The sequence below is a fragment of the Trichosurus vulpecula genome, chromosome 6 (assembly GCF_011100635.1).
Source record: "Trichosurus vulpecula isolate mTriVul1 chromosome 6, mTriVul1.pri, whole genome shotgun sequence".
Taxonomy (NCBI): domain Eukaryota; kingdom Metazoa; phylum Chordata; class Mammalia; order Diprotodontia; family Phalangeridae; genus Trichosurus; species Trichosurus vulpecula.
The window spans coordinates 211,991,613-212,006,831 of record NC_050578.1 but is presented as its reverse complement, the minus strand read 5'-3'; the positions used below and the strand labels follow the sequence as shown (position 1 = coordinate 212,006,831).

Below are 15,219 nucleotides of genomic sequence, written 5' to 3'. Positions count from 1 at the left end.
TCAGCAGGTTTGTCATAAGTAAAGAGGCCAGACAGTCTGTAAACCTTGGTAAGACAGGGGAATGTGTGTCAGCTGTATTACTAGCTGTGTGACTTCTCAGTTTCCCCACCTGCAAAACGGATGAGGAACCTCTCCCACCTTAACCTCCCCCTCAGAACCATTTCTTGGAACAAGTGACGTGCATCCGGCTGGGGTGGGGGGCGCCTAAGCAGAATCCTAGAATCTCAGAATCTGAGCTCAGGGGACCCTCAATCTCATCTAGTTGTGGGCAGGAATCCCCTCGGGGCAGCATTCCAGGCTGGTTATTTCGCCTCTACTTGGAGACCTCCAGTGATGGAAGCCGGGCACCCAAACTGCTTTAGGACATTTCTGGTTGTTATATTTAAACTTTTCTATTTAAAACTTTCTGTGAAAATACTGTGAGCACCAAGCCAGAGTGTGGAACTTCATTCATTTAATCATCCCCTCGAGGACTCGTTTATCAGCCGGCCATCATTAAGCACTCACCTTGCCCTGGGCCCTGAGCCTGCCTTTGCTAGTAAGGAAGGGTTGATGCCCCATAGATAATGAAGACGCGGTTCCCTCCCCTGCCTTTCCTGGCGCTTCCAATCTAGACCTGGCTTGGGTTAGGATTGGACCCTGCCCACAAGGAGGCTAAGATGCATTGAGCCCCTACACCGCACATGGGCTGTTTAAAGGTCATGGGGAGGGGGAGGCAGCCTGTAATACTGCATAGAAAGTCAGGGGGTGGCTATGCGACCTTGGGCATGATGCTTCCCTGAGCTGGGCTTTGTCTTTCCTCTTGGTAAAATGAGGGGTGGGCTTTATTGCTTAGTCTGTGAGGGCCCTTTCAGCTCTAAAACGATTCTGTGATTTTATCTCATTTTGATTTGAGATTCTAGTTTGATGACTTTCAGCCACCTGGAGAAGAGGGGGAAGGGTGCAAGGTGGAATGGGTGACAGATGAGGTTTGGGGGCTGGCTATTCTAACATACTCATGTGAATGATTCCTCTTGGTGGCCGGAATTTGGGCCAGATACCCTCTGGTCCGACCCTCTCATGTGATAAGAGGAGGAACCCCAGGTGCAGAAATGAAGCTTCCCTGACCAAGCTGACCCAATAAACCAGGGCTTCTTTCCAGGACCCCACTCCCCATCCCCTTTATAAAAAAGGGAAAGCAGTATGGAGTGAACATTCAGCTGGTCATGAGGAAATTACTCTAGCTAGGGAATCAATAACAACAGGAAGGACGATGGCTCTAACCACGGAGCTGCCTGGCCCATGATAGGTATTTAACAAAAAACATGTCAGTGAGGTAGACCGACTTCCCTGCTTCCTTGCTGAGCCCCTCACATACCTACTGATTTGTCAGAAATTCAGTCCTGAGGGTGTATGTGGAGGCTGGAGAATTCTTTAAAAAAAATAAAATAAAAAACAGAACCCGTTTCCACAATGGTTGTTTTTTTGCCCCCCTCGAGAGTACTTTTACATATGTATGCTGGAGCCTCTTCCCCTGCACAGGGAAAGGGCTTGTTGGGGTGGGGTGGAAGGCAGCTGGGACCTGATGTTTTGGAGACCTCTTTGGAATGGAGCCTCTTTCTTGTGAACATCCTCGGCTGAGAATTCTGCCAGGGGCCAACGGATTCCCGCTCCTCCTGAATCCCTAATGGGCCTTTGACAAAAGGGGCAGGTTGGACTCCGGGAAGGGGGAGGAGGATGCCCAAGGTGAACCTGACGCTCCTCCTCTGCTGTTTGGGGATACAATTCTTTTGGGGTCTGGGCTTCCTCCTGGAAGGTTCACTAGAATAAACATTAGAATGTGAAGTCACAGACACTAATAGCACTTGGAGGTTTCCAAAGCTTTCCTCTCAATTCTGAGTGGTAGGAATGAATGAATGAGCATCTATGAAGCACCTACTGTGTGCTGAGCTCTGTGCTAAGTGCTGGGGTGGCTACAAATACAGAAGCAGAAAAGGGGGGGGCCAGATTAATAGGAGAAACTATATACTTAGGAGAGTGATAGGACAAGTTTTTTTTTTACCTTCTTTTAACAAGTAGGGAAACTGAGACTCATACAGGTTCAATGACGCAGAGCTAGGAACAGGGGCTCCAGAATCCAGGTCCAGTGGGTTTTTTTGTTTGGGTTTTTTTAGCGGGGAGGGGAGTTGCCCTGCTATACCACAGTATCACCTGCCAAGAAACTTTAAAATAACCTCTTCTACCCACCCCCCTCCATACTGTGAAGGAGAAAGGATGGAATTTGGAGCCTGAAAAATAATCCCAGCTTGACTGCTTCACCTGCCCTACATGACTGTGGACATGTCACTTAATGTCCGGGCCTTTCCTGCTGTAAAGATGAGACCAGATAATAACTCTGAATCCTAAGATCCTCTTATGTAGTGGCCAGTAATACTGGCCTAGGGAGTCAGGAAGGCCTGGGTTCAAATGCTGCCTCTCACGCTTAACTGGCTGCGAGACCGTGAGCTAGTAACTTAATCTCTCTCGAGTCTTAGCTTCTTCATCTGTAAAATGGGGAGAAGAGGTGGAGGCTGGACCAGATGGCCTTTCCCATCCCTTCCAGCTTGAAGCTGAGGATCCCTCGACTTGTCTACACAGCCAGAGACTGATCCTGCGCTCAAACTCCAACTTTGTCTCATCCAAGTTTACCCTGTGGCTCTCCACTTGGCTCCTGTGGTCACTTCCTCTTGTCTCTGTGGGTGCTGGTTAACTAACTGTTGATTTAGTCATCAGACTGGGAGGGGAAGATGATCGTGACTCTTTCATGGGTAATTTTAGCTTTGGTGCTCTTTCTTTCTTTCTTTTTTTTGGTGTTGGTTGATTGGTTGGTTTTTTGGAGGTGATGGGTTAAGTGACTTGCCCAGGGTCACACAGCTAGTAAGTGCCTGAGGTCACATTTGAACTCAGGTCCTCCTGACTCCAGGGCTGGTACTCTATCCACTGCCTTCTTAGGTGATCTTAATGTTTTGTTTTTGTTTTGTTTTTTTCCCCTGGTTCGGGATTCCCTTTGACAGGCAATCTGGTAAAACCTAAAGACTCCTCAGTCATCTTTTTAAATGTATGAAATAAAATACACTGTATTACAAAGGAAACCAATTCTAGTGAAATATAGTTGTCAGGATAATAATTTATAAAAACAAGTTCATAGACACCCAGTCTCCCCCCACCCACCTTGGTTTACAAGGTTTAAGGTTTATAGGAGCAGTTTTGTTACAACAATCCTATAAACTAGACAGTGCAAAGATCATCCCCCCCTGCTTTCAGATCTATAAATACAGACGCTTTCAGGATAGAAGCGAACAAGGCTTACTTATCACCCCCTTCCTTCGGCTGAGAAGGGAGGTGACCTGGTCCTTGGCCCGGGGCTGGGGTTAGAGCCCAGGCCCGAGGATGAATGGTGCATGTCCAGCTTCATCTTGTTGGTCCAGCTTCCGAGGGCTCCCTGACACTTTCATCAGGGAGTCAGTAGGAGGTCCGAAGCAGCCTGGCCACTTGCCAGGAGGTGAGGCAGGAGCTGGGGGTGAGCTTTGAAGTCCTCTCTCAGCCTCCTGCCCTGGAGACTCTCAACTACCCCCTTCCCTTTCACTTACTCTCAGGAGCCTATAAAACCATCATTATCCTCAATTAATAGTAGAGGGCCCACAGGGAACTGCCCTCTGTACAAAACCACAGACCATGAAACTTGCCTCAAGTTCTAAAAGGTGTTTTATAGCAGGTTGCTTCTCTGTCTCCCTAGCCCCAACCCCCTACCTTTTTTTTTTTTAAATTAAGAATACCTCAGTGACTCAGAAAAGCCCAGTGGCTCCCACCTTCAACTTAGAATGGCTTTTTACGGAAGCAAAGAAAAAAAGGTTCTGAGTCAGAGCAGAGAGGTTTCCCAGGGAGCCCCCGCAGGCCCTGAAACCCACCCCTCCTGGTTGACTGGCTAGCGCAGCCCCATCAGGAGGCAGAGAAAATACTTTCTCCTTAGGAGTGAAATTCCCACAGAGATACCTGGAAGGAGATCTAAGCCAGTACATCTCCCTGCAGGACTGATGTCTTCTCCTGGGGCTGCTGCCAACGCCCGGGGCGTTGTCTCTCTCCACGCCCCACTCCCAGAGTGGTGTGGCTGCCTGGGAATTAGAAGACCTGGATTCTGTTCTGCTTTGCCACCAACCCTCCCCCATCCCCACCTCCTTTTGGCTCCAACATTCTGCATTCTGTGTGTTCTAAGTGGCCGTGGACTAGGATGACTTCCAGCCCTGACATTCTGTGTCCTAAGGGTCCTTCCAGCCCCTGACACTCTGTGTTCTAGAGTTTCTTCCAGCTCGAAATATTACCTATATTAAGGGTCCTTTCCAGCCCTTGACATTCTGTGTTCTAAGGGTCCTTTCCAGCCCCTGACATTCTGTGCTCTAAGGGTCTTTCCAGCCCTGACAGTATCTGTTCTAAGGGTCCCTCCAGCCCCTGACATTATGTTCTAGGGGTCCCTCCAGCCCCTGACATTATGTGTTCTAAGGGTCTTTCCAGCCCTGACAGAATCTGTTCTAAGGGTCCCTTCAGCCCCTGACATTATGTTCTAGGGGTCCCTCCAGCCCCTGACCTTCTCTGTTCTAAGGGTCCTTTCCAGCCCCTGACATTCTGTGTTCTAAGGGTATTTCCAGCCCCTGACATTATGTTTTAGGGGTCCCTCCAGCCCCTGACATTCTCTGTTCTAAGGGTCCCTCCAGCCCCTGACATTCTGTGTTCCAAAGTCCCTTCCAGCTCTGGCACTCTACATTCTGAGGGCTCTTCCAGCAGACTTGTTCCAATGAGTCCTATCCTCTATGTTCTAAGCCCCCCAGCCCCACCCCCATTTGATATTTTTTTGCTCCAAAGTTCTTTCTGTCTCTGACATTCTTAGGTTTACCCTTTAGTTGTTTAATTGTCCACAGTGTGACCTTGGGTCAGTCACTTCCCTTCCTCTAGAGCTTAGTTTCTAGCTAAGGATTACAACCTTCTCCAATCTTTGAAGAATAAGGGTGGGAGGGGACATTTATATAGCACCCACTGTGTGTCAGGTACTGTGCTGAAAGTCTTAGCTCTCATACATCTGTCTCCTAGAATGTCAGAGCTAGACGTTAGCCAGAGACTAGATTCTAATCAGTCAACATTCGATTGATTATTCTCTGTCCCAGGCGCCTGATGTGCTAACAATGATCCAGAATGTCAGAGCTAGAAGGGGCCTTAGTGATCCCCCTTCACAATCTTACAGAAGGGGAAACTGAGGCCAGAGCAGCCTTGAAGGAGTTGGCCAGGGCCCCACTGCGAGTTCAGGGCCTGGAACCAAAGAATCCTGGAAGCTGCCAGGGACCCCGGAGACAATCTCAGTCAAAGCCCTTTATCTCATGGCAAACAAGTCCGTCCCAGGCCTCTCTTCCCTGTTGCCTGGGTGCAGCTGCAGACCTGTCCCAACCAGTCCAGTCCTATACATTCTTTGCTTTGTTTTCACCCCCAGCAATATAGTATTTTTAGCAACTACTAAGAATCTTACCTTTTTTTTCCCCTCGGGGCAATTCCAAATGGCATCATAAGGACCCAGAGCTCTAAGGCTATAGGTAGGCATACCTCCCAGTGTGGACTTTTCTTCCAGGTGCCCCACCCCACCCTGCAGCCTCTCCAGGAAGAAGGTCTTTCACCTCCCAGGGGCTGGAGGGGTCTCATGAGGGGGCCAAGGGAGCTCCTTCTGGCTCCACATTTTTGGGTTTTGTGATTCCATGCTGGTGGTACAAAGAATTCTGGATTTGGAATCAGAACTGGGTTCGAATCTTTGCTGATTTCAAGACCTTGCCCTTCCCTGGACCTCAGTCTCCCCAGGCATAAAGTGGGGGAATTGAACTATGTATGCCTTCTAAGGTTCTTTCCAACTCAAGACCCCATTGACCTCAGCATGGGACGGAGCCTGAACCAGGGAGTTTGGGCCTCAACTTCAGTCATTCTAGGGCTGGTGGCTTGTATTCTTTCTGTGGTCTTTTTAGCCCTGTTGTACTTTATTGGGTTTTTTTTTTCCAGAGGACCCCATGCCTCTGCTTAGGGCCCACACCCCCTATACACACCAACTTAAGTTTCAGCAAAGGTTTGTGAAATGCCTGCAGGATTCTGAGCACTGTGCTGGGCACTATGGGGTGGGGGGAGAGTCAGAGTTTGGCTGAGACCACCTTCAGGAAGGAAGGCAGGGATACAATGGTCTTAACAGGGAGATAAGCAGGGGTGTGCTAGTGGTAAATGTTTAACCACTGGTTGGGGGAGGGGGGGGAATGTATACAGACCTTTAAGTTTAATCTGCCTCATTTAGATTTTCTCCATCACTTTGTTTAAGTCTAGACAACCAACAGAACAATTCATCCAGCCCCGATTTTGTAGCCTAGCATCTGAGGCGGCTCTGGCATGCCTACACAAATACGACATAAACATAGATATCACTTAGCACCGTGCACATAGTAGGCACTATATAAATGCTTATTCTCTCCCTTCCCTCCCTGTTATTCTACGCAAAATGTTTGGTGAAGTCTGAGAAGGAGAAAGGACGTCCTTGATAGCTTATCCAAATTGTTTTTGAAGGATGTGGCATTTGATTTGGGCCTTAAAAGATAGGTTGGAATTCAGCAAGGGCATTCCAGGCATAGAGAACACTGCAGAAGCATGCAAAGGTTGGAGGGACATGGTTGTCTGGTTTGGTTGGAGAATTAAGTGCCTGGTGCCGAATAATATGCATTTATTAAGCACCTACTGTGTGCTTGGCACTTGAGATGAAGAGTCCCTGCCATCTTGGAATTTACTTTCGATCAGAAAAGACAGGCTATGCAAAATAAGCATACTGTGATTATTAAAAACCAAGACAGACCATCTTTGTTTTGTCCAAGGAACTATCTCCTGGTTGGGTTCATTTCGGTATGTCCACAGGCATTCAGTGTGGGACCGTTTTCCAAAGTCCACATAGGACAGCCCTGAATATTGTTTGGCAAAAGGGGTGGGTAAAATTGGACTGCAAACCTTGTTGGGGATTAGATGAGTAATACTATCTGGTGAGGTCAGTAGACAGAGGAGGAAGAGGAAGGCAAAAAACGGAATTTTCAATTCTGAGGTCTGGCTCCGCTCCTCAACATCCCTAACTACTTTCTCCAAAATCTTAAGAGTTGTGAGGAACCTTATAGATTATCTGGTCCAACCTCCATTTTTACAGATGAAGAAACCAAGGCCAAGAGAGATGAAGTGGTTTGCTTCATTATATCTAGGTAGTCATTTTTTTTCCAGTTAATGAAAATGCATTTTTCTCTCCCTCCCCTATTGGAAAAAAGAAAAAGAAAATGCTTCTAACAAATGTGCATAGTCAAGCGGAACAATTTTTTGCCTTGTCCATGTCCCAAAAATATGTGCCTCATTTCTGTATCCTGAGTGGGCCGCTTCCATCAGGAGGTGGATCTCATGCTTTGTTATCAACTCATCATAGCTGGTTCGTTGCTTTGACCTGAGTTGTTGTCTTTGCAATGTTGTTATTGTATTCATTATTCTAATGGTTCTGCTCACTTCACTGTGCATCAGTTTCATATAAGTCTTCCCGAGTTTCTCTAGGAATTCTTCCTTTCATCATTTAAAAAGCATTTATTCAGCACCTAATTTATGTTACGTGCTGGAGGCACACAGACAAAATCAATGACAAGCGTTTATTAGATATCATGTTAGGCACTGAGGCTACAAAATCAGATGAAACAGGCCCTGCCCTCAAGGAACTTACAGTCTATTGAAGTGTGTGTGTGTGTGTGTGTGTGTGTGTGTGTGTGTGTGTGTGTGTGGAAATAAAATAAATTCAGAATAATTTGGGTGGAAGGCACTAGCAGCTGAAAGAAAGAACGTTCCCCATTGAGAGAAGGCTGCCTTTCACAGAGGAGGAAGGTCTTATGCTCCGTGCATGGTGGGCACTCATTTTGCTGTCATCCTCTCAACGGCCACCTTGCTTTCTTCTTCCCTTGCAGAGCCGTTGAGGAGTGAGCCCAGAGGTCAGGAGGAGTTGGTCTTCTCAAGCGGGGAGAGCATCGAGCTGGGGTGCGAGGCCCAAGACTCGTCCATGCTGTCCTGGTTCAAGGACGGCGTGGCCATCTTCCCCACCAACAGGACCCACATTGGGCCCGACCTGCTGAAGATTATCAATGTGTCTTACGACGACTCTGGCGTCTACACCTGCCAGCAGAAGCATTCCAGTGAGGTTCTCTGCAACTTTACCATCCGAGTGACCGGTGAGTGAGTCACAGCCCCAGATCTCTTGGGAGCTCTCATGTTTCTGGGGCCATCTGTGTGTGGTGGTGGGGGGGGTGGAGCTTCAAGGGAAGAGGTTCTGGTCATTCTGTCTTCAGAGAGGACTAAAGCTGGGGGCCTTAGACTCCAAATCCATGACCTTGTCTCCCTATACTACATTTGAAGACGAAGGTCATTACATCTCACGTCTTCTCTAGATGTAATACTTCAGTGACACCATGTCTGAATCTCATTTTCCTCACCTAGTAAAGGGAAATAATCATTATTATGATTACATGAATTACATTGTTATGATGCGTGAATCCAACATAGTCATAAACACATGAATCATGATATATTTATGCTTTAAGGCTTGAGAAAGTGTTTTCCCCACACTGTGAGGTAGGTAGGTGTTACCTCCATTTCATAGATGAGGAAACTGAGGCTTGCCTCTGGTCAGAAAGCTAGTTATAGCTGAGCTGAGATTTATTTTATTTATTTTTATTAATTAATTTATTTATTTTTACTATTCAGTTGAGCTGAGATTTAAACTCTAGTCTCCTAACCCCAATTCCCAGAGCTTTTTTTTTTTTAACCTCCCACTTCTCTCCCCTCCCTCATGGAATTGATGTACTCAAATGTGGATGAAAAGTGGTTTTTAAAAGTACTTTAAGTTGGTATTAATAATTACTTCAGAAAGAGGACCACACTCAAGAGTCCAGAGCCCTGGGCTCTTGGTTCAGGAGGCAGAGCTAACTAGCTGTGTGACCTTGGGCTTGTAAACATAACCAGCCTCAGTTTCTTCATTTGTCAAATGAAGATGGTAATGCCCATCCAGTCTCCTTTACTTAGGGGTATTTGTAATGAGAAAATGAGCTTTGTTTTCTGCAAATGTGAGAGATTAGTCAGTGGGTTGTTAACTTGAAACTGGGTAGGAACCACTGTGGTTTTTTCCCACCAAGTCTTTAAAAAAAAAAATCTGCCTTGCAAGCTAAGGATTCTGCATACGTGGTTAGTACTCCTTCACTGATCCACAAATGACTATATCTCATTTATAGAGTTACAGGATATCTGAGTTTGGAAGGACCTTAGAGAAGAGAGCGTCAGAGCTGGAAGATGCCTTAGAAATCATCTTTGTCCAATCTCCCCATTTTACAGAAAGAAACCAAGGCCCTGATTGGGGGAAGGGAGACTTGTCCAAAGTCAGAAACAGGAAGTTAACGTCCAGAAAGTTAGAACGTGTTTTTACATCATCTTCAGGGATGAATAGATTGTTCCCCAACTCATTGAGCCATCCCTGGGAATGAAGAATGAAAAGAAAGAAAGTGAGAATAGAAACTGCTTTAGCACAATCAACAGTTGCCATCTACTGGTACAACACCAGTGGAGTTTCCCGGGGCCATGCATGACGACAGGTGGATTTTTCTGATACCCCAAGAAACCAGAGCATCACTCCATCGCTCCCCGCGTTCCTGTCCCTCAGGCCTGCGGCTTCTCCCCTCGCCTGATAGCATAACTGGAAGTCATTGGGCTTCAGTGCCATTCTGCCCACAGATTAAAAATCCCATCTGTTCCGACCGAGCCAAGCCCATCCTTGCCCACATCTGCTTTGCATTGAGTTCCCTGCGAAGGCCTGGCCAGACATTTCAAGGTTACATCAATTAAATGGTTAAGAGAGGAATTAGATTCCCACAGGGCCGTTTAACTTGGCACGGTTAATAAGACGGGAGAGCTTCAGGATGTGTCCAGGGAGGGGCCGGCCGGGAGAGGTGTCTGTCCCTTTGGGAAGGCCAACTCACAGGCCCCAGCCTCAGAGATGTTTACCATCACAGAATCTCAGGGCTTCATGGGGTCTCCATGGGCTTCTAGGTCAACAGAATAAATAGTTTGCACTGCCTGAATTTGAAGCCCTCCTGTGACAGGGAGCTCTCTACCTTTGATAGGACAGCTCAGCTCCTCAGGGGGAGGGACTGCATTAAGAGGAAGCTGTCCTCCCCTGGGGGAAGCAGTCAGCCAGGCCTAAGGGGCTGGTTAAGTGAAAATTGCTAAGAAACCCTAAATCTCTCTTCTTCCTCTTCTCTCCTCCCTCCACCTCCGTTTTTTTCCCTGGTAGCTAATAATAGCCCCAGCATAAATAGGTAATTTGAGCTTCTTTCCTGGTGGTCCTGGCTCATGCCTCCCCATCCGCCCCCTTTGCCCCCATTTGATCTTGCCCAGTTCTCTGTCCTGTGCCAGGGCTGTAGCTAGAGCATGGGAAGGAGCTCCAAGGGGGGCCCCAACAGTAGCAGCAGGAATTGGGAGCTCTCACTTTGGGCAGAGCCTGCCTGCAGTCTTCCCTCATGTTCTGCTTGGAAACCCTTAGTCCTACACCCCAACACTACCCAGAGGAAAGGGAGCCAGACCTGAGATGAGGAGACCCCTGTATGCACTGAGGTCCTGCCACTGATTTGATGCATGACTTAGGGCAAAGCTTTTCCCTTTTCATACCTGAGTTTCCCTGTCTGTAAAATGGGGATAATATCAGCTGCCTGGCTGGCCTGTTTCCCAGGGATCATAAGGACCAGGAACCATGTGATGATAGTTGTAGAGAACAGCAAGGTAGCATGGTGGATAGAGAGCTGGATTGGGAGCCAGAGGACCTGGGTTCAAACTTTGGGTTTGCTACTTGCTACCTATGTGATCACAGCAAATCATTCCTATGTGACCCTAGCAAATCTAAACCTCATTTTCCTCATCTGTAAAACTAGAGCTTAGACTCAGTGACCTCCAAGGTCCCCTTTGGCTCTAACAAAGTCTTTGGTCCCTCATTTTAAATCTAGATTTATGGCCCTCTGGTCCTAAATGTATTTTAACACAAAGATGCCCCCAGATCCACCCAGGAAATGTAAGATGGCCAGGAGGAGGCTCCCCAGGACACCCTAGGTGGTAAGGAAGTTCTAGGGGTGGTTTATGGAAGCTCCTGGATAAGAAAGACACAGGCTGAGAGGGAAGGGGTGTGCTGTGATCTGCATGGCCTTGGTGGGGTGAGATCGCAGGGGCCCTGGCCCTCTGGAAATCACGGCAAAGGCAGCAGTGGCCTTGGGGAAGCCAAGGAAGGCCCCCAAGTTCACTGAGGCCTCTTGTCTTAGCCCCAAGGCTCAGGTATCTTGTTCCCCTCTGCCCCTTCACCCGAGGCAGGAGCAATGGCTGGTTTTGAAATGTCTTCTGACCTAGAACGTGATGTGAATGAGGCCATGGGCGTGGGTCCACCAGAGACCAGCCATAGGCTTCACTCTGTGATGTTGACCTGAGCAGAGAGTATCCAGACCGGGAGTGTCAAACAGAAACAGGGGGCCACTAAACGGTACCTGTGGATCCCTACAGACTGCACGTCAACTAAGATTGAAAATATAATTTTATCTGTTTTATTGAATTTTTACTTATTCTGTTAAATGTTTGCCAATTCCATTTTAATGGGGTTTGGGTCACATTCAAGTATGCTGTAGGCCACATTCAGTAGGGTCTTTGATTGACACTTCTGGTCTAGAAGATGGGGTAAGGGTGTGAATGGTTTACTGCCACTCATCCCTACTATTGGAGACAGTACAAAGTCCATTTTCTCCTAATGGGAGCAAAGGGGGTATGTCATCTTGGTATAAGGGTAGCATATTTGTCACTCGCTGAGTGGGGGCTCAGTGTCTGCCTGAGCTGTAGGCTTGGCCTTGTCAAGGTGGGGAGAGGGAGGCTTTTCCCATGATACTGAGCATGGGGATGTTCCCCTATTATCTGGGGAATACACACTCTTTGTAATGGCTCACAGCATTTAGAGGCAAAAGAGAGCTTCCAATTGACCCTCAGAAGTCCTTGGTACATAGTACGTGCTTAATAAATGTTGGTTGATTGGTCGAAGCGACTTGCCCAAGATCACACAGCTAGTAAATAGTAGAGATGAAATTCAAACCCAGGTGCTCTCACTCCAGTTCTAGTGTCCTGTTTAGTTCGAGGCCTGCATTAGCAGTGAGGATGAGCCCAGAGAGGACCCGGTCTGCAAAGAACAACAGAACCGGTTCTCCTCTCACCCCCAAGATGACGGGCCCAACCTCAGGCAAGCTGCTGGGGGGAGGACAGTGAGAGGAAAGGGCAGAATCGAGGAGGGGATTCTTGAAGCTAAAATAGGTTAACTTTATTCTGCTTCCCTCCTCACCTGCCAGGCTTCTGGGGCTAATGACTTGGGTTGGCAGCATCTCCTCTCAACACCCTTCAGACCCTGCTCCGGAAGGGAAATGTCATCCCCAATCTCCTAGTTGGGACAGGCCTGCAGGAATTCAGGCAGGCTTTGCTCAGCCACAGGGGTCAATTAGTCCTAGCCCGTAGCACCGGGGCCTGTGCCTTGACTTAAAAGCCGTGGTTCGGGAGGATCATAAATTTAGGGGTTACAGGGCTCTCCCCTCCAAGCCCCTCGTTCTTTAGAGGCCTAGAAAAGTTAAGGTAACTGGCCCAGAATAGCCCAGGTGGTAACCGGCAACATGAGAATTCAAAACCAGGGCTTCTGACTCAGAAATCCAGCCCTCCTTTCCGCTGACCCACAATGCCCTTTGTAGTCTATGTTAGTCCTGGTACAAGGAAAATAGAGCTGATCTTAAAATCAGGAGATCTGGGTCCGAGTCCTGACTCTGACACTTATTAGCTATGTGACCATGAGTAAATCATTTCTCTTCTCTGGGACTCAGTGGTGCTGCCTGTCTTATAGGATTATTATAGTGGGGACCATACTGTAACAATTTTGGAGTGCTCTTAAAACTTCACTGACTGCTAGTATTTTTATGGATAATTTTTTTTATTTGTTGAGCATTTATAAATCTCCTACTATGTTCTGGAGACCAGGTTTAGATAGGACAGGACCCCTACCCTCAGAGGTCCCATGGATAACTGTAATTCACAGTTCTAAGTGACCAGGCAGTAGAGAGGAAGAAGCAGAGGGATGGTTATCGTGGGTGGGTGGGCTTCCTGGAGGAAGTGACCATTTTGCACTGGGCTTTAAGGTCCCAGAAGAGATTGGCCAGGAGGAGAAAGGGAAGGTGGAAGGTATTCGAAGCACAGGCTAGGGTAGGTACAGAGGCCCGATAAATTCACTGCATAGACAGTTACTCCACTTTGGGGCTGGAGCACAGTGTGTGTAGAAGGGAGGACTCTTTTCACTACTTTGTTGGGGGGCGGGGTTTGAATGTTGGTGAGGCAGTTGGGAGCCATGGAAGATTTTTGAGCAAAGCAGCCACATCGTCGGATAAGAAAGTGGTGAGATAAACAGAGGACAGAGATGAGCAGACCTGTTCAGAGCCTATTAAAGCAGTTTTAGTTATCTGTGTTCCCCACATCTCAAGAAAGACCGCCATTTTGAATATATAAAGGACGCCACATAGGAGTCCCATTGTCGTCTAGGGACTTTCTGGTCATAATGACGCATAATGCTTTCAAAGCACATTTATGCATTTTTACCATCATTCCTAACAACCACCCAGCAGTGGAAAGGACCTACCTAGTGAACACTGAGCTCCCCATCTCAGGAAGTATCTGAGCAGAGACTGAGTGAACACACCCACTCCCACTTCTTTCCCCCACTTCAAAAAGGTCTACAAGAGATTCCTACCTTTACAAGGAGGCTGGACTGTGTGTCCCCCCCAGACACTCAGATTCTGCCAGTGACCTTGTCCAAGACTCCTGTTTTCCGGGTATTCAGAGTTGAGGCCATGCTTCCTGTTGGACAGATAAGGGGCTCCTTCCTAAAAGCAGGGGGCAGGGAGGACTTGATATGCACACGGGCAAGAGGTGGGTGTGAAGTTTCATCTTGTCATTTGGGAATAGCTTGTAGCTCTGGCTAATCCAGGCTAGACTCCCTCTCAGACCCAGAGTGATAAATGCTCTTTCTCCTCCTCTCCCCACCCCTTCTTCCCCACCTTATTCTATTTTCCAAGAGTCTCCATCTTCTGGTGATGATGAAGACGATGAAGATGAAGGAGAAGATGCAGGTAAGGCCTCGAGGGTCCTTTTTTCTCTTTTTGGAGGGTGAGAGAGGCAACAGGCGCTTTATTCAGATGGAGGCTGAAAGGTCTCACTCTGCCAGCAGTCTCTGGCCATGTCATTCCTTGGGGGTGCGTGGGAAGGCTCATTAATTTGCTGAAGGAAGCAAGATGTGATTATCCAACCAGATGCCTCTTTCATTTCTGCCCATGAGCTTTCTCTAGACCTGGGACAACAGAAGGCTTGGATCACCTACCCCAAGTGGAGGAAATCCTTCCCCACCTCACTCTGCCAACCAGGAGAGTGCACTCTCAGAGTTCACATAAAGACGGGGAGCACGAATGCACCTTCTAAACTTTTCCCCATTTGGGGTGTCAGTACTTTGCCCTCTCTGGGTCTCAGTTTTGTTCATCTCTAGAATGGAGGTGCCAATAACTTCACTGTTTCTCAAGGTTTTGGGTAGGAAAGTGCTTTGCACACCCTCAAACACTGTAGAAATGTAAATTATTCTATTGAGGATAACTCACTTAACAATAATGGATATCTCTGTAAGGTTTGCAGGGCACTTTACAAATATCAGCACCATAATTCTGGCAGCAGGTAGTAGGTGCATTTTTACAGATGAGGCAACTGAGGCTGAGAGATGTTAAGAGATTTGCCCAGGTCCATGGCTAGTAGAGCACCTCGCACAGGATTTGAACCTAGGTTTTCCTGACTAGTACCCAGAATGCCTTACAATAGGCCATATCCTTCATTTACAGAAAAACTGGAGTCTAGAAGGAGGGAGATTGAAAATGATGGTGGGGGGGCATGCTGGGGTCTCATGCTCTGAGCTGTACTGGTCTATTTACCCTTCCACCTTCAGCCTTCAAGCCTTTGTTCAGAGAATTTCACCTGAGAAGCACAAACCAGTCAGGTGCCTTGATCAGGGTCTCTCACACACACTCACAGCCA

The 15,219-nt window shown here is 47.7% G+C and overlaps 1 protein-coding gene across 12 annotated transcripts in view; it reads left to right on the top strand.

Annotated features, from left to right (window-relative positions):
• The window catches only part of FGFR3 (fibroblast growth factor receptor 3), a 95,703-nt gene that overhangs the window by 28,491 nt on the left and 51,993 nt on the right, over positions 1–15,219 (top strand). For 11 of the 12 annotated variants that reach the window (XM_036762867.1, XM_036762863.1, XM_036762862.1 and 8 more), the window contains exons 3-4: positions 8,010–8,270; positions 14,220–14,273. In XM_036762867.1, the coding sequence (XP_036618762.1) occupies positions 8,010–8,270; positions 14,220–14,273 (315 nt within the window). The remainder of the gene's footprint in view (positions 1–8,009; positions 8,271–14,219; positions 14,274–15,219) is intronic. The other variant, XM_036762866.1, reaches the window with a different exon arrangement.